Genomic DNA, 14,829 nt, shown 5'->3' with positions numbered 1-14,829 from the left:
GGGCGCCATGGTGCATATGGCACCAGCCCTGGAGTTAGGAAGACTCATCATCCTGAGTTCAAATGTGACCTTGGACAATTAACTAGTTGTGTGATCCTGGGCAAGTCACTTAACCCTATTTGCCTCAGTTTCCTAATCTGCAAAATGAACTGGAGAAGGAAATGGCAAATTACTTGAGTATCTTTGCCAAGAAAACCCCAAAATGGGGCCATGAAGAGTCAGACGTGACAGAAATAACTCAACAACAACAAACAAATGCCAGGCTGGAAAGCCTAGGGGCTGGAAATGCAAAGAAAAAAATGATATGGGTCTGTCCTCTAAGAGCTTATGTTCTGAGGGTGGGGCTGTTGGTGGGAGAGAAGAGGGTGTAAGCATAGGTAATCTTAGTGGTCTAAGGACAGAATCAGGCAGAATTTGTGTTCAATTTGTGGTCCCTCCTCAAATTTTGGAAATTCAGGCAAATTGTGTTCCCTCTCTCCTCACATTAGGAGAATTTAGGGCTGTTTGAGCTCTGCAGTTAGGGAAAGAGGGGATGCAGGTGGATGGGAGAGAAATTAGAGGGGTTTTGTTCACAGAAACATAAATAAATAAATAATTTTGAAGAATTTTTAAAAGAATCCTAGTTCTGGTCTGGCCCCAAAAAAGAAATATTTGAGTTGCTCCCTCTTTCCTCAAGGAAGCACAAACAACTGGGGTGGGGGTAGGGGTGGGGAGGAGTCAGGGAAACTTCACAGAAGATCATAGATCAAAGGCTAGAAGGGACCTCAGTCTAACAAGTCCAGTCCAGATAGATATTTATTGGTATTTTCAAGCATTTATGGAGGTAAGTAGAGCTGGTAACTAGGTAACTAGAACTTTAGAGTCAGGAAGACCTGAGTTCAAATTAGACTTCAAACATTTACTAGCTGTGTGACCCTGGGCAAGTCACTTAACCTCTGTTAAGTAGCAATAACAACAACAAAGATTTTCCCCAAATCCTTCCTCCTCCCCCTCCCAGAGAGCCATCCTTGGTAACAAAGGACTTCTTTTGGAAAAAAGAAAAATAGAAAAAAAAAAGGCAAGAAAGAAGAAAAAATTGGACAAAACCAATAAATTCATCAGAAAAATAAAACCTCCCCCAATATACCCTCCCTTTTATTAGTCCCCCTTTCTACTACCCCTACCCCTTTCCACTTCCTTATAGGATAAGATAGATTTCTATATTCAATTGAGTGTGTATATTATTCCCTCTTTGAACTATTTTTCCTTTAGAGTAAGGTTTAAGCCTCCCTTTTCCTAGATCAATTCTGACGCTATTTTCTAGGTATTTGGAGGAGAATTTGGGAGGGCTTCAGAGGGTTCCTTCCTCACTCCTCTATCTTGGCACCCAAAGTCTCCCCATTCTGCCTCTCCCTTCTCCCCTATGTAAAATGAGGGGGTTGGATTAGATGTTCCCTGAGGTCTTTTCTAGCTCTAGAAATATGATCCTATGTACCTTGGGATAGATTAAATCATTATGGGTGGGACTTCATGTCCCTGGACCTCCTATCCCCTCTCTGGGCCTCAGTTTCCTCATTTGTAAAATAAGGTTGAACTCAATGGCCTCTGAGGCCTCTGATAGCTCTAAATCTATGACCCTGCAACCTCCATGGACCTCAGTCTCCCCTATAAAATGGTAGGGGCCTCTTCCAACTCTGACATCCTGTAATTTATAATGCATATAGTCATGGAAAATGTTATCTTGAATTGACATTAATGGACTTTTGTCTGGAATATTCCCAGCAATTTGAGAACCTCTGCAATTAGGAGACCCAAGGGATATTCTCTGACTTTTTCCAATCTGTTGGATTTTTCTAAGTGGTAAGTCTGTTAAACGCTGCAGGTGGTTTAAACAGCAATGGAAAGATGTGGCATGGGCTTCAGAAGGCTGCAGGGTATTGCCAATCATGACCTGCATGTGAGACATGGTGTTGAAGATATCGTCCAGACGTTTGTGTTGGGCTCATCCTAAGGGAATGGAGGTGGAGGTGGGGTGGAATGCTCAGTTTGGGAGGAAAGAGGTCATTTTGGCTAGAAATAATCAATAAATATTTAGCAAATGCCCAGGATGTGCCAGACACTCTGATAGGCACTTTTTAAAAAGAGTATATATCATAGCATATATAAAAGGGAGAGAGTGGAGTATATAGATATAGATATAAAAGAGAATGTATATAGAAAGTATATTAAATGAATATATACATATTCATGTGTGTATATATAAAGTATATGTAAAAAATATACTTTATATTAAATATATACTTTATACTACATATATACTATATATACTTTATACTATATATGCATATATACATACATATATGAAGAAGGCTGAAGAGATTGGAGAAAAGTTGTGAAGAGCTTTAAACATCAGGCTGAGTGGAATGTATTTTTATAGTAAAGTTAAAATGGGGAGCTATTGAAGATGTTTGAGCAGGGGAGGAATATAGTAAACCTATGCTTTGGGAAGATTATTTTGTCATCTGTGTGGATACTGGACTACAAAAAGGAAGCAGAGGTGCCAAAGAGAAGGTTGTCACAACAGTGCAGTCACTTTTTCACCCAGGCATATCACTCCTAAACCTGTACCCAAAAAGAGATCAAAGAAAAAAAAGAGAAAAAGAGTCGTCTAGACAAAACTGAAGCAAGACAAAGATGAAGTGCTAGCTCACCAGTCCCATGAAGTGTCTCATGTTGGATGTTGTGAGTATCAGCTTCCTGGAAGAGCATGATAGGGAGCAAGGGTTACAGTCTCATGAATTAAGTGTTTGTAAATGCACGTTTATAAATCCTGATGTTCTAAAGATAGCTGCCCTATATTTGGTCTGCTTTGAACATTGAGTACCTTTCTAGAAGGAGCCTGGATTATCATTTTTAGGAACACCCTAGACATGAGTCATACCTAAGGATTAAGTAAGTTTTCCCTGAGAGTCTGGGTCAAAGTGTAAAGAGACATATACAATGAGAGAGGGAGGGACAGAGGGAAGAAGAGAGAGAGACAGAGAAAGAGAGAGAGACATAGAGAGAGAGAGAAACAGAGACAGACAGAGAGAGAGAGAGAGAGAGAGAGAGAGAGAGAGAGAGAGAGAGAGAATACAGCTCTTTAGAAGTGAAGCTCTCCTAGAGCTGATCATGGTCCTTGTGTTCCAGAGCTTAGGGTCCTTAGTAAAAAAGTATTCTCCAATCCCCCCAGAGCAATGGGTCCTAGTTCTTCTTTCTTCTCTGCATCAGTTCACATAAATCTTCCTCTACTTCTCTAGATTACTCATAATGATCATTTCCTCCTTTCAGATTCACATACCGCAGTTGATTCAACTGTTTCCTGATTGATAGACATCCATTTTCTTGTCAATTTGTTGCTACTACACTTGCAGGCAGGCTTTCTTTCCACTCTATTCCAACCTCTGAGGTCTCTCCCCTCATCTCTTAGAATCCCGGGTTTCCTTCAGGATTCAGTTTGTGATGCTTTCTGCATAAGGATTTTCTTAATCCTTTCTATTGCTGGTGCCTTCCCCCAAATCACCTTGTATCTATTTTGCATAATTCAATTAGCTAGCTTTTGTTAACATGCAAGGCAGTAGGGAAGAAAGGCAAAAACATGACTGCTTCTCTCAAGGAGCTCACAGTCTGATGGGGGAGACAATATGTAAACAATTATGTTCAAATCCCACCTCAGACATTTCCTATCTGTGTGACTCTCACTTAATCTCTGCCTGCCTCAGTTTCCTCAACTGGAAAATAAGAATAATAGTAACACCAATCTTCCAGAGTGGTTATGAGTATCAACTTGTATAAATTTGTAAAGAGCTTAGCACAGTGCCTGACATCATATAGTAGGCAGTTAATAAATGCTTATCCCTTTCCCTCTTCCCATGTAAAATATATGTGTGCGTATATATATACATATATATGTGTGTTATATATAATAATACAATATTTTAGTATATAATGTTATTATATGTGTGTATACATATACATACATACATACACACCCATATATATATATAGCAATTTAGAGGTAATCTCAGAGGGAAGGCATTTGCATTGAGGGACCAGTATTATTTTTACATGTGATTAAGGAAAAAATAAAATATTAAATCATAAGGGGAAAAAAGAGGAATCAGGCAAGGCCTCTTACAGAAGGTGGGGTTTGACCTAAGCCAGAGATGCCAAAGATGAGAGATGAGATGAGAAGAGAGAACATTCCAGCCAAAGAAAAGATACGGAGTTGTATCTTATACAGTATGTGTACTGTATGTATCTTATACAGTATATGTTGTTTTCCCCAGTACAATGTAAGCTCCCTAATGACAAAAATTATCTCATTCTTTGTCTTTGTACGCCCGATATCTGGGGGCTTAACACATAGTAGGTGCTTAACAAATGTCTGTTGAGGGGCAGCTAGGTGGCACAGTGAATAGAGCACCAGCCCTGAAATCAGGAGGACCTGAGTTCAAATCCTACCTCAGACACTTAACACTTACTAGCCATGTGACCTTGGGCAAGTTACTTACCCCAATTGCCCTGCCATCCTCCCTCCAAAAAGCAAAAAAAAAAAAAAACCCAAATGCCTATTGACTAGTTGATTCTAATTCCAAGATTCTATAACCCTAATAGAATTAAAACTGAGGAAAACTGTCACACATACAGAATTTTACTTTGTGAACAGCATTACAGGAAAGAGAAAGCTTCTGAAATACTCAGCTCCTCTGCCTTCTCATACTAGATCGGTGCCAATTATTGGTGAAACACCTGTTAATATTTTTTCCTGTGGGTTTGAGTACTGAATTGACTGAGAATCGTTATCATTAAGTGACAGACGTGTGGTGGCCTAGATCTCTAATTGCTTGGGCTCTTCCAGGATGAGCTAGCTATCAAGGAAATCAAGCAACATTGGGACCTGCAAAGAAGATAGAGAGGAAAGTAATAGTGAGGGGGTAGGAGAAAATCAACCAGTACAAATGGGAGCAGATAAAGGAATGGGAATCGCCATGGCCAGGGCAGAGAATACAGAGACTAGAATTCATTAGGGTTCCACTAAGGAAAGACGTAAAGATCATTATACTGGTTTTCAGACCTCTCCTTATGGCTTTGGGCAAAGCAAGTTAGACAGAGACCACGCCATTGAAAGAAAAAGGTGCTGATACAGTTGCCCACTGCTCTCACCTATTCATTTACTTGTTAGATCTCCCATTAGATCTTCTTGGGAGTAAGGACTGTTTTGCAAGCAGAGACTGCTGGGAGGCTGTCAGTTTGTCTGACTGCATTGGTGCTTGCTGGTTTTGCTGATGGTTCCCTTTTTTATTGCTTGTGAGCCACAGGCTGACCTTCTGTGAAGTTCTGAGGTGGAAGAAGTCACTTATTGTAATTTCTCATTGGATTTCTTAGTTAATTCTTAATTCTCATTAGTGTTCTGGTGGGAATTTACAGTTTTTGCGGGAGTAGCAATGTGGGAGTTGAGCTGACCTTCTGCCTCCATTCAAGTAGCCATGTTGGCCAGAAGGGTCTGGTCAACTGATTTATTGAATGAAATGGAGATGATTATCTTAGTCAACTCTCAATATGAGCCAACAGTATGATAGGACAGCCCACAACTTTAAGTCAGTCTTGGACTGCATTAAGAGAGGCATTTCCCCATATCTCATGAGACCACAGCAGAGGTATTGTGCTCAAATCTGGCTTGGACATTTAGAAAAGACACCTGCCCATCCAGATAAGATCAACCAAGATGGGGAGACCACGAGAAGGTATAGAAAATAAGCATCAGTAGAAGGAACTGGTGATATTTTGCCTGGAGAAGAGCAGACTTGCTGGGGAGTGAGGGAATCATCACTTCACATCTTCAAGTATTTGAAAGGCTGGTGTTCCACGGATACTCAATAATTATTAAGAATTTACCGAGTGCCAGTCACCGTGCTAAGAATCAATGACACAAGGAAAGGCAAAAAGAGTCTCTGCCCTAGAGGAACGTATATTCTAAGGGAAGAGGTGACCTGGCATTGCACAGGTTATAGAGAATACAGGTTGAAGATCATCTTGAATGGGAGCTGTCCCTCTTGATCCCAGAGGGAAGACCTAGGAAAGGAGCAACTTCTTAACAATGAGAGTTGTATACACAAGCAGAATGGACTGCCTCCGATCGGAGGCTTCTAATGGGTTCCTTCTAATGTTCTGTGTTGGCTGTATTTTTGCCTCAAACTGAGACTCGCTAATGACCTTAGCTTAAAAAGGCCAAGGTCTCCCATTGCATCTGGTGCCATCTTGACCTAAGTCTTGCCACTGGACCCAGATGACTGGAGAAAACAGTGAGGCTGGTGAATTAGAACACCTCTGCCTCACTTAACTCCAATTCACTTGAAAGTCAACATATCACCTTCCTGATGTTATTGGTCCTCTCCAGGAGGAAGGACGAACAACAACAGCATCTTTCCTGAACCTAAACATCCCCAAGACGTTTCCCTCCACCCCGGCCAGATCCCATTTCAGTAAAAGACCTGCAGTATCCAAGGCAATTTTGCTAACAGCCGGTTAGGTGAGTTAGCAAATAGAGCACTGAGCCTGGAGTCCAGAGTAGTTCACTTTGGGCAAGTCACTTAACCACTGCCTGCCTCAGTTTCCTCATCTGTACAATGGGGACAATAATAGAATCCACCTCCCAGAGTTGTGAGAATCAAATGAAAGACTGTTTGTAAAGCATTTAGCACAGTACCTGGAACGTGGTAGATACTATATAGGTCCTGGCTATTATTGCTATTATATCATTAGCAACCACAGGCAAGAGTGAGGTTTTAATCAGATAGACAATGAACAGGCCACATCACTGGGGAAAGCCGCCATTCCACTTGTGCAATTCAAGTCTCCCTTTCCTTGGGCAAGGTTCTTCCTGCGTTGGAACCCTCCCTGAGTTCCCTGGATTGATCATAGCTATCTATCCATCCCTCTTATAGTCCCTGGGTTGGTGAAAGTGTAAATCAATATGGAGAATTGAATGCCTGGATGCAAGTTCGTCTGAAATCCATAAAACAAATTTTCAGTCACTCACTAAATGGATCGATGTTGGATATTCTAGGATAACAGAAAGTTAACATTGCCCAGATACTTTGTAAACTTTGAAGTCCTCTAATGATATGTGTCTTTAGGATCCTATACTGTTGATAGTGAGAAGCAGCATGAACAGAGGGTGGTCTTAGGGCTAGAAACAGTTGGGGCTCAAGTCCTTTCTCTGGCATGTATTGGCTGTGACACTGAGCATGTCACTGAACCCCTCAGTGACCCTAGACAACTTTCTGAGACTCTAAGTGGCAGAGGGGGTGCCTACCTACATTGAGGAAGGGTTTTCCTCATTGGGTGTCCCCTGTGCCAATGAAATCACAGGTCTGGTCCAAATATAAATTAACATGGTAAGTAAAGCATGATCATGATGACATCATATTACATAGAAATTTATATTATATATCAAATAATTATATCTACAACATATGTAAATAATATGTAACAAAAATAAATGTAATATGTAACAAATAATAAAAACAAATAAATGTGATATATTAAATCACATATTGTTGTTATAAAATATGACACCTATTTTGTATGCTATAAAATGTTATATGAAATATTTTATTTTGTACACTATAAAATATATACTATATTTTATGTATTATAAATATATTATATTAATATATTTAATATATAAATATATATACTTTAATGTGTAAATATAATAATGGGCACTTTGCCTCTGGTAATAACAAAGTACTAAGGTTCAGGAGTGGAAATCAATCAATAAAGAAACATTGAGGCAGAATTAGGGAGGGAGCTCCAGGTATAAGGGACCGTATGAGTGAATGCCCGAAGGTGGGAGATGGAAACAGCTAGCAGACCATTTTGGCTAGGACAGAGAAATGCTTCATTTTGAAAGAGACAGATAAAGGATCGTAGCATACAATGGACAATATAACAAGACAAGAGAATAAGACTGTCCAACAAAGCCGACAATGACATTTTCGACAACTTGGTAAAAGCTCTCCATCAGGCTCGGGGGAGAAAGCTCCACTTTGATCCTGGGTTTAAACGAGCTGTTGTAAGACAAAAACCCCCATGTCAGAATCGATAGCCTGAGTGCTCAGATGTTCATAGATTTAGAGCGGGGAATGGACCTGGGAGGCCATGTAGTCCAACTGAGACCCAGAGAGGTTTATAGGGTTACAGTCAATCAAAGCATTTATTAAGCACCTACTATGTTCCAAGCATTGCACTGATGGTGCTTGCTCTTAAGGAACTTATCTGAATGGGGGAGATAACAGGCAAATGACTGTGTACAAGCAAGACAGATACAGGATAAACTGGAAATCATCAACAAAAGGACAGCAGTAGCATCGAGGAGGATCCAGAAAGGCTTCTAGGAGATGTCGGAGTTTTTGCTGAAACTTGAAGGGAATGAGGGAAGCCATGAGGCAAAGATGAGGAGAGAGTGTTCCAGGCATGGATGCAGCCAGAGAAACTGGCTTTACTGCATTAAAGAGTGTATGGTGGAGGTGGGAGTGGGGCTGGGGAAGACTGGGGAAGCAGGGAAGGAAACAATCCCGGAGGATCTCTAGGGCTGGACGGGGCCCCATCCCCCTTCCAGCCCAACAAGTACCTGTAAAAGGATCCCTTTTCCAGTCTCCCCAAGCAGAGGCTGTCCATCATTGCCTTAAAGAGCTAAGTCAAGGGGGATCCCTCACAATCTATTTTGCCTCCAGTCAGCTCCAATTGTTATGAAGTTTCTGCAGACCTCAAGTCAGAATTGCCTTCTTTGCAACGTTCACCCATTGCTGCTATTCCTGGCCTCTGGGACCAAGCAGAACAAAGCGAACTCCTCATCTACAGGCAACCCTTCAGATTCTGGAAGACACCCCTTGTCCAGACTCGACCGCCCCAACTCAACTTATCTTCATATGGTACAATCTTGGGGCATTTTCACTGTCTTAGTTGTACTCCAGTACAACTAAGGCAGCTAGGTGTCACAGTGGATAGACACTGGGCTTGGAGTCAGGAAGAGCTGAGTTCAAATCTCAACTCAGACACTTACTAGCTGGGTCACCCTGGACAAGTCACTTAACCTTTGTCTGCCTTGGCTTCCTCCAGTGCAAAGAGATTATAATATCACCTACTTTATAAAGGTTGTGAGGTTATCAATATTTGTAAATAGTATTTTCATAATAACGTATAGAACTATGTAATTATAATATATAATGTGGTTATATTATTAAATGTGTTAATAATTTAATTAAACATTTAATAATAGTTTATTATATTAACAACATATACCATAAATATAATGTATAACACAATAGTCTGTGGGGCAAATACATATTATATTGTGCATATTATGTTAACATAATTATAGTAATTGTGTATTATATTATGCATTGATACAATACTAATTATTTTATTAATAATGCAATCTCTTCTAGCTCTTACAGGGCTAGAATTCAAGAACTGAGCTTCTCCAAAAGCTGGTGGGTAATGGGACAAATAGACTCCTGCCACCCACCCCTGGTTTACAACTGAAAATCAATCTGATGATTTATGAGAAAACTCTCTGGAAACCGAGCAAAATTATGAACAGAAGGTTTCTCTGTGAGTCTATGGAGTTGGCCCAAAAAAGGTGTTTACAGGAGCAGGGCCACCCAGGTGATTTTCTCAGTGGGGCTGGGCAGCCTCTCCCTCTGTTAGCTGGTGCTGGGGACCTGCTGTCCCTGCTCTCTCCCTCTCCACCTAGCCCTCCAAATGGTCCTTTCTATGTGACAGGAGAAGGAATTAAAAGATGTCTAGTAAACCCTACATGAATCAGAAAATTCTATCTATCCAAATACCTCAGTGTCCCCAAAGTCTGGTTTAAGGTCAATTATTTGAGGGCCAGGCTAAGGTCATCCCCAGGTTGGCAAATTCTTCCCCCACAGAACAAATCTGTTAAATGACAGATGTGTCACTACTCAAATAAGGACCAAGCTCAAGAATTCTGACTTGAAAAAAACAATTAAATATTTAAAAATGTAAATACCAGCAGGTAGTAATGAAATTCACTAATTAGGACTGAGAGCCAGAAGGGACTTTAGAGTTAATTTGGTCCAGCCCCTTTGTTTTATGGATGAGAAAACCAAACCCCTAGAGGGGGCATCATGGGTTGTTCTGGCCCAAGGTCAGATCAGGTTCAGTGGCAGAGGACCTAAATGCCAGGTCTGCAGACTGGATGGTTCCCCTGCCCTTCCCCAATACAATGGAGGGCTCTCTAGACCAACATACTCTGCTGAAACTTGGCAAAGGTCTGACTCACAGAATGAGAGCTGAAAGGGAATTCAGAGACCAACAAGTACAAACATTTTGTTTACAGGTCGAGTCAGTAAGCATTTATTAAGGGCCTACTGTGTTCCAGGCACTAAGCCCAGGGTCCAAGACTGAGGGGGGACAGGTCTCAGTGGCTATCTAGTCTGACTCAGACCTGAACTCAAATCCCCTCTACACTATAAACAAGGAGTGGTCAACCAGCCTTTGACTGACGATGTCTATGTAGACTTCTTAAAAAATGTATCTCTTTCTGGGATGGCTTTCTGGGAAGGGGAGGGAGGGATCCACTGGGAAATGTAGGTGTGTTTCTTTCTGACAATTTGGCTTATATTTATATAAGCTCATATCTAGAGCTGGATGAGGTCTAAGAGGTCACTTGATGACTTCATCGTTTTACAGATGAGGAAACTTGAGGAACAAGAGAGGTTAAAGTTTACTACCCCAAGTAGTAAACGAAAGAACTGTGGTCAAGTTCTCCAACAAGAATACTAAAGAAACACACATACAAGATGCATATAAATATTATTTAATGTTTCACATTATCAAGTTTTTTTCTCCCAAAATGATCATAAAACAAAAAAAATTAGTTTGATAAGGGGTCCAATTGGGGAGAAACCAACGAGGCCAACTCTTCAGATGAGATTCCTTCTGTCACTAGGGGTCTTCTAGACACGATATGTTGCTGTTGTTTTTCCACCAAGGAGAATGGGAGCATGATTAAGTTGAAAACACAATGACCTCCATGTTGCCCATTTCCCTTTCCATATTCCAGAGACAGAAAGATTTAGAGAAATCTTATCACAAACAGCAGAACCGCCGTTTACTGATCCTGTCCTGGCAACCTTTCCATTTTTCTCTTCAGGGGCCCATGAGTAAGCTTGGTGAGTTCAGGTCTCCCTGACCTTACTAGGGTGTGAGACCCTAGGCTAAGTACAGAGAGCCAGAGGAACAGGGACTGTGTGAAGGCCAAGCAAAGGAGGGTATTTCCTGAGGCTCCCTGGATGGGGACTTTGAACCAATTACTCAATGCACCAGCTAAGATGAATTACAAGTTACATGTGGGGTAGTAGGCATAGAGCTAAATAAATATATGATGGGACATGGAGACCCATTTTATAGCCCAATGTCCACTCTCCATTAAACAAACTTCTTCAATGAGACAGGCACCCTAAACATAATCCTATCTCCCATAAAGTTATTCTAAGCTGGGGATCTAAGAGAAAATAATTCTGTACAAGATTCTATCCTGTAACATCCTCCTTCCCTGTTCCTTACCCCAAAACAAAGTAGTCAAAACCATTTGATGTTTATGAAATAAAAAAATCCTTCAGATCCGTCCATGGGTTTAAAAAAATTAAATAATTTATTATATGAATAATACCTTTTAAAAAAAGCAAGTGAGAAAAAAGAAATCAAAAGAGAAATGGGTTTGCTCCCCTCAGCAACCCCAAAAGAATGGAGATCACAAAAGTGTGGATGGACTGCCTCATCTCCTATGAGTGAGGCCTCTCCAGAGGGGACCCATAAATAGATACTTGACAAGAAAACTGAGTTGTGATGGTTTTAGGCTATCATTCTCACCTTGCCCAAAAGGATCAAGGAATAGATCAAGAAAAGGTATTCAGAATTTTTCCCCCTGCCATTAGCTACAAGAGTGGCACAGTGTGATTCTTCCTGGGGGAAAGCACCCTGTTTCACTGGATTAAGGCCAAACTGTGCTGCCCTGGGGCTTTGTGAAGGGACTGTGGTTCGGATCTCCAGCCCAGGAGGACACAGCTCAAGGCCTTAAAAAAGACTTGGGCAACCAACGGTACCACCATCTTGCAAAGTGGTGAAATCTGCTTGGGGAAGGCAGAGGACAGAGGACCAGAGATGACAAATGGATCAGGAAATTTATGAAAAAGCAGAGGCATAGATGGAATAAGGAGCAAGCTGCTTAGTCTCCTCTTTGAGGGGTAGGCCTATGGTGTTGGAAGTTTGCTGATGCATGCATGCCCATACAGCAAAGTGAGATGAGCTTCATCGGGAGGCTCCTAGATCATCAATCTATGCTTCAAAAGGATTATCAGAGGCAATGGCCTTGACTCTCTAGTTGCCCGAAGAAGCCACTTGAGGACATTCTTCATTGAAAACAAAACCAAACAAAAGTCTTGAAAAAACCGATGCCAGGCGGCTCTTCGGTCACCACCCACCACAAGATACGGGCTTCTAGGTAGTAACTTCATTAACGCATCTGTCGGATGCACCACCAGACCTCGGTTTCAGGTATGCTGCGATTATCCCAGTGTCTTGCTAACTGCCTTCTCCGGGAACCACCACCATGTATGGACAAGTCCCAAAGGTAGAGGATTCTCTCCTTTCTGGCGTCAGGAGAGGCGAAGAGATGTGATGATGGATTCTCTTAAGGCTTTTCTCTACCCGAGAAAATAAAATAATGTGATGAACTCCGGAGTCGCCAAAGGCAGCAGCAACAACACTGGGGCTTAACCTCAGCAGCCTGCCTGCAGAATGTTCCCCCCTGAACGTTTAGTCACAGAGAGCGTCGTAAACACCTGCAAAGAAAGAGACAAACTTTTAGGAAATCTGCAGCAAGGAGTTGCAGGGCAGGCACTTCAGGCATGGTTGAGGGTACGCTGTGATGTGTCCAAAGGAGTATGCGAACAGAATGATAAAGGGCCTAGAGCCCATGCGTGTGAGGACTAGCCAAAGGTAACAGGGAAAGAGAAGGATGCACACAATGGCCACCATACAGTAAAAGTGAGACTGCAGTGAGAGGCAGTCAAACTGTAATTAATTTTAATGACGCATCTTGGTCTCTGAGAATGGCTCAAACAAACTTTGGTCCTCTAAGAAGGGCTGGGGGAGAGGGGGGAAATACTGTTACAAAATGCTAGATACACTGTCAGAGGGGACTGATGTATTGATTGGTTTTGCTAAACTTTTTTTGTCTACACAAGGGTTAGGGTTCAGCTTGGGATATAAAATAGGAAATAATTAATACAAAAAAAGAAAACCTCAAGAACATTTTTTTAATAGAAGAATTTGGATTTTTTTTTTGCCTGGACTGGGGATCTTGAACCTCTTGTGTTTCATGGACCATTCTCTCCTCCCCCAAGCGAAAATCCAGGATTGGACGACATGGCCTTTGAGTCCCCTTCTAGCCCTGGACATAAAATCCTGTCTAATCCCTCATAGTCTGTAATGCTGTATATTTTGCCTTCATGTCTTAGTACACACAGTTTCCTCTGCCTGGAGGAACACCCCTCCTAGCTTTGACAAGCAGCCTAGATATCCCTCAAAGCCCAGGTGAAATGCCACCTCAAATGTCAATTGGGATAGTAACAGCACCTACCTGCAAAGGATGTTGTAAGGATCAAATCAGACGTTTGTAAAGCCCTTAGCATAGTGCCATGCATACAGTAGGCACTCAATAAACGTTTGGACCCTTCCTCTCTTTTCCCCTCCTCTAGATTATAAAGTTGGTTGAGGGCAGGGGATGTAACTTCCTCATGGCTAGGATCATGAGACACCTTAGAGGGCATCTATAGTCCAACTCTTTCATTATACAGATGGGGAAACTGAGGCAGGTCAAGTTCAAGGTCACATCAGTAGTAAGAGAGGCCCAGTCACCTCTGATCTCAAATACAATGGCCATTACTGTGCTTCCCCAGAGTAAATGCTCAATTAATATTTGTTGAATGAAGGAAAAGCTGAGGTCCTGACCTTGGTGCACACAGGAAAATATTATAGGAAATCAAAGCCACTTAGGTTATGCTGTTCAAAGCTACAGTAATTGGTTGGCCTCAGTCACTTTTGAGAGAAAGCAGGAAAAAAAAAAAACAAGAACTAAATGTCTATCAGCATATTTCAACCTTCCTACCTCACAGCAAGGCTGGGACAAAAATCTCTTCATAAATCTGAAATCGCCATTTAAACGGGAGATGTTATCATTCACTCAGGCAGATATGTTAGAATATATTCAACAGAGATATGTTACAATTTAACAGAGCGCCCCAAACTCAATATGAAACCATGACACAATGGAGAAAGCTCTGGGCTGTGGCACTGGGAGACACATTTTCAAATTCTGGCTCTTTTTGGGTAAATCACTTGGGCACAGGGCCTCAGTTTCCTCTGCTGTAAAATAAGACCACAGTGGTCTCCAAGGATGCTTCCAGCTCTAAGGTGCTGTAATTCAATTACCTGCTACCAGCCTAGAAAGATACCAGCCTGTCCAGAGGGCTACTTGGCTAAATTCTCTCAGGCCATTCAGGACAGGCATCCTTAACCAAGGACACTTCATGTGAACACAGGAAAGGGGATGGAGGGAAGGAAGAGGGGGATGTTGAAAGTTGTTTGATCCTTTTTTCTTTTTGAAAGACATCTTCTACTAAAGAAGATGAAAATCAATAAGGCATGCTGCCAACCTTAATTAAATCTAAATAAAAGCTTTGATGGGCTGGGCGCCTGCCCAGACAGCTT

General features: G+C 41.6%; 1 protein-coding gene across 10 annotated transcripts in view; it reads right to left on the bottom strand.

The window, feature by feature from the left end:
* Nucleotides 1-10,852: 10,852 nt before the first annotated feature.
* TXNRD1 (thioredoxin reductase 1) overlaps nucleotides 10,853-14,829 on the bottom strand; it is a 164,689-nt gene continuing 160,712 nt past the window's right edge. For all 10 annotated transcript variants that reach the window (XM_069099376.1, XM_069099375.1, XM_069099381.1 and 7 more), the window contains one exon: nucleotides 10,853-12,899. In XM_069099376.1, coding sequence (XP_068955477.1) covers nucleotides 12,837-12,899 — 63 coding nt within the window. In that variant the 3' untranslated portion in view covers nucleotides 10,853-12,836. The remainder of the gene's footprint in view (nucleotides 12,900-14,829) is intronic.

Source organism: Petaurus breviceps, unplaced genomic scaffold (assembly GCF_028583685.1).
Source record: "Petaurus breviceps papuanus isolate PSGF00001 unplaced genomic scaffold, PetGlider_PUasm1.0 379, whole genome shotgun sequence".
Taxonomy (NCBI): Eukaryota; Metazoa; Chordata; class Mammalia; order Diprotodontia; family Petauridae; genus Petaurus; species Petaurus breviceps.
This window is presented reverse-complemented; position numbering and strand designations above follow the sequence as displayed.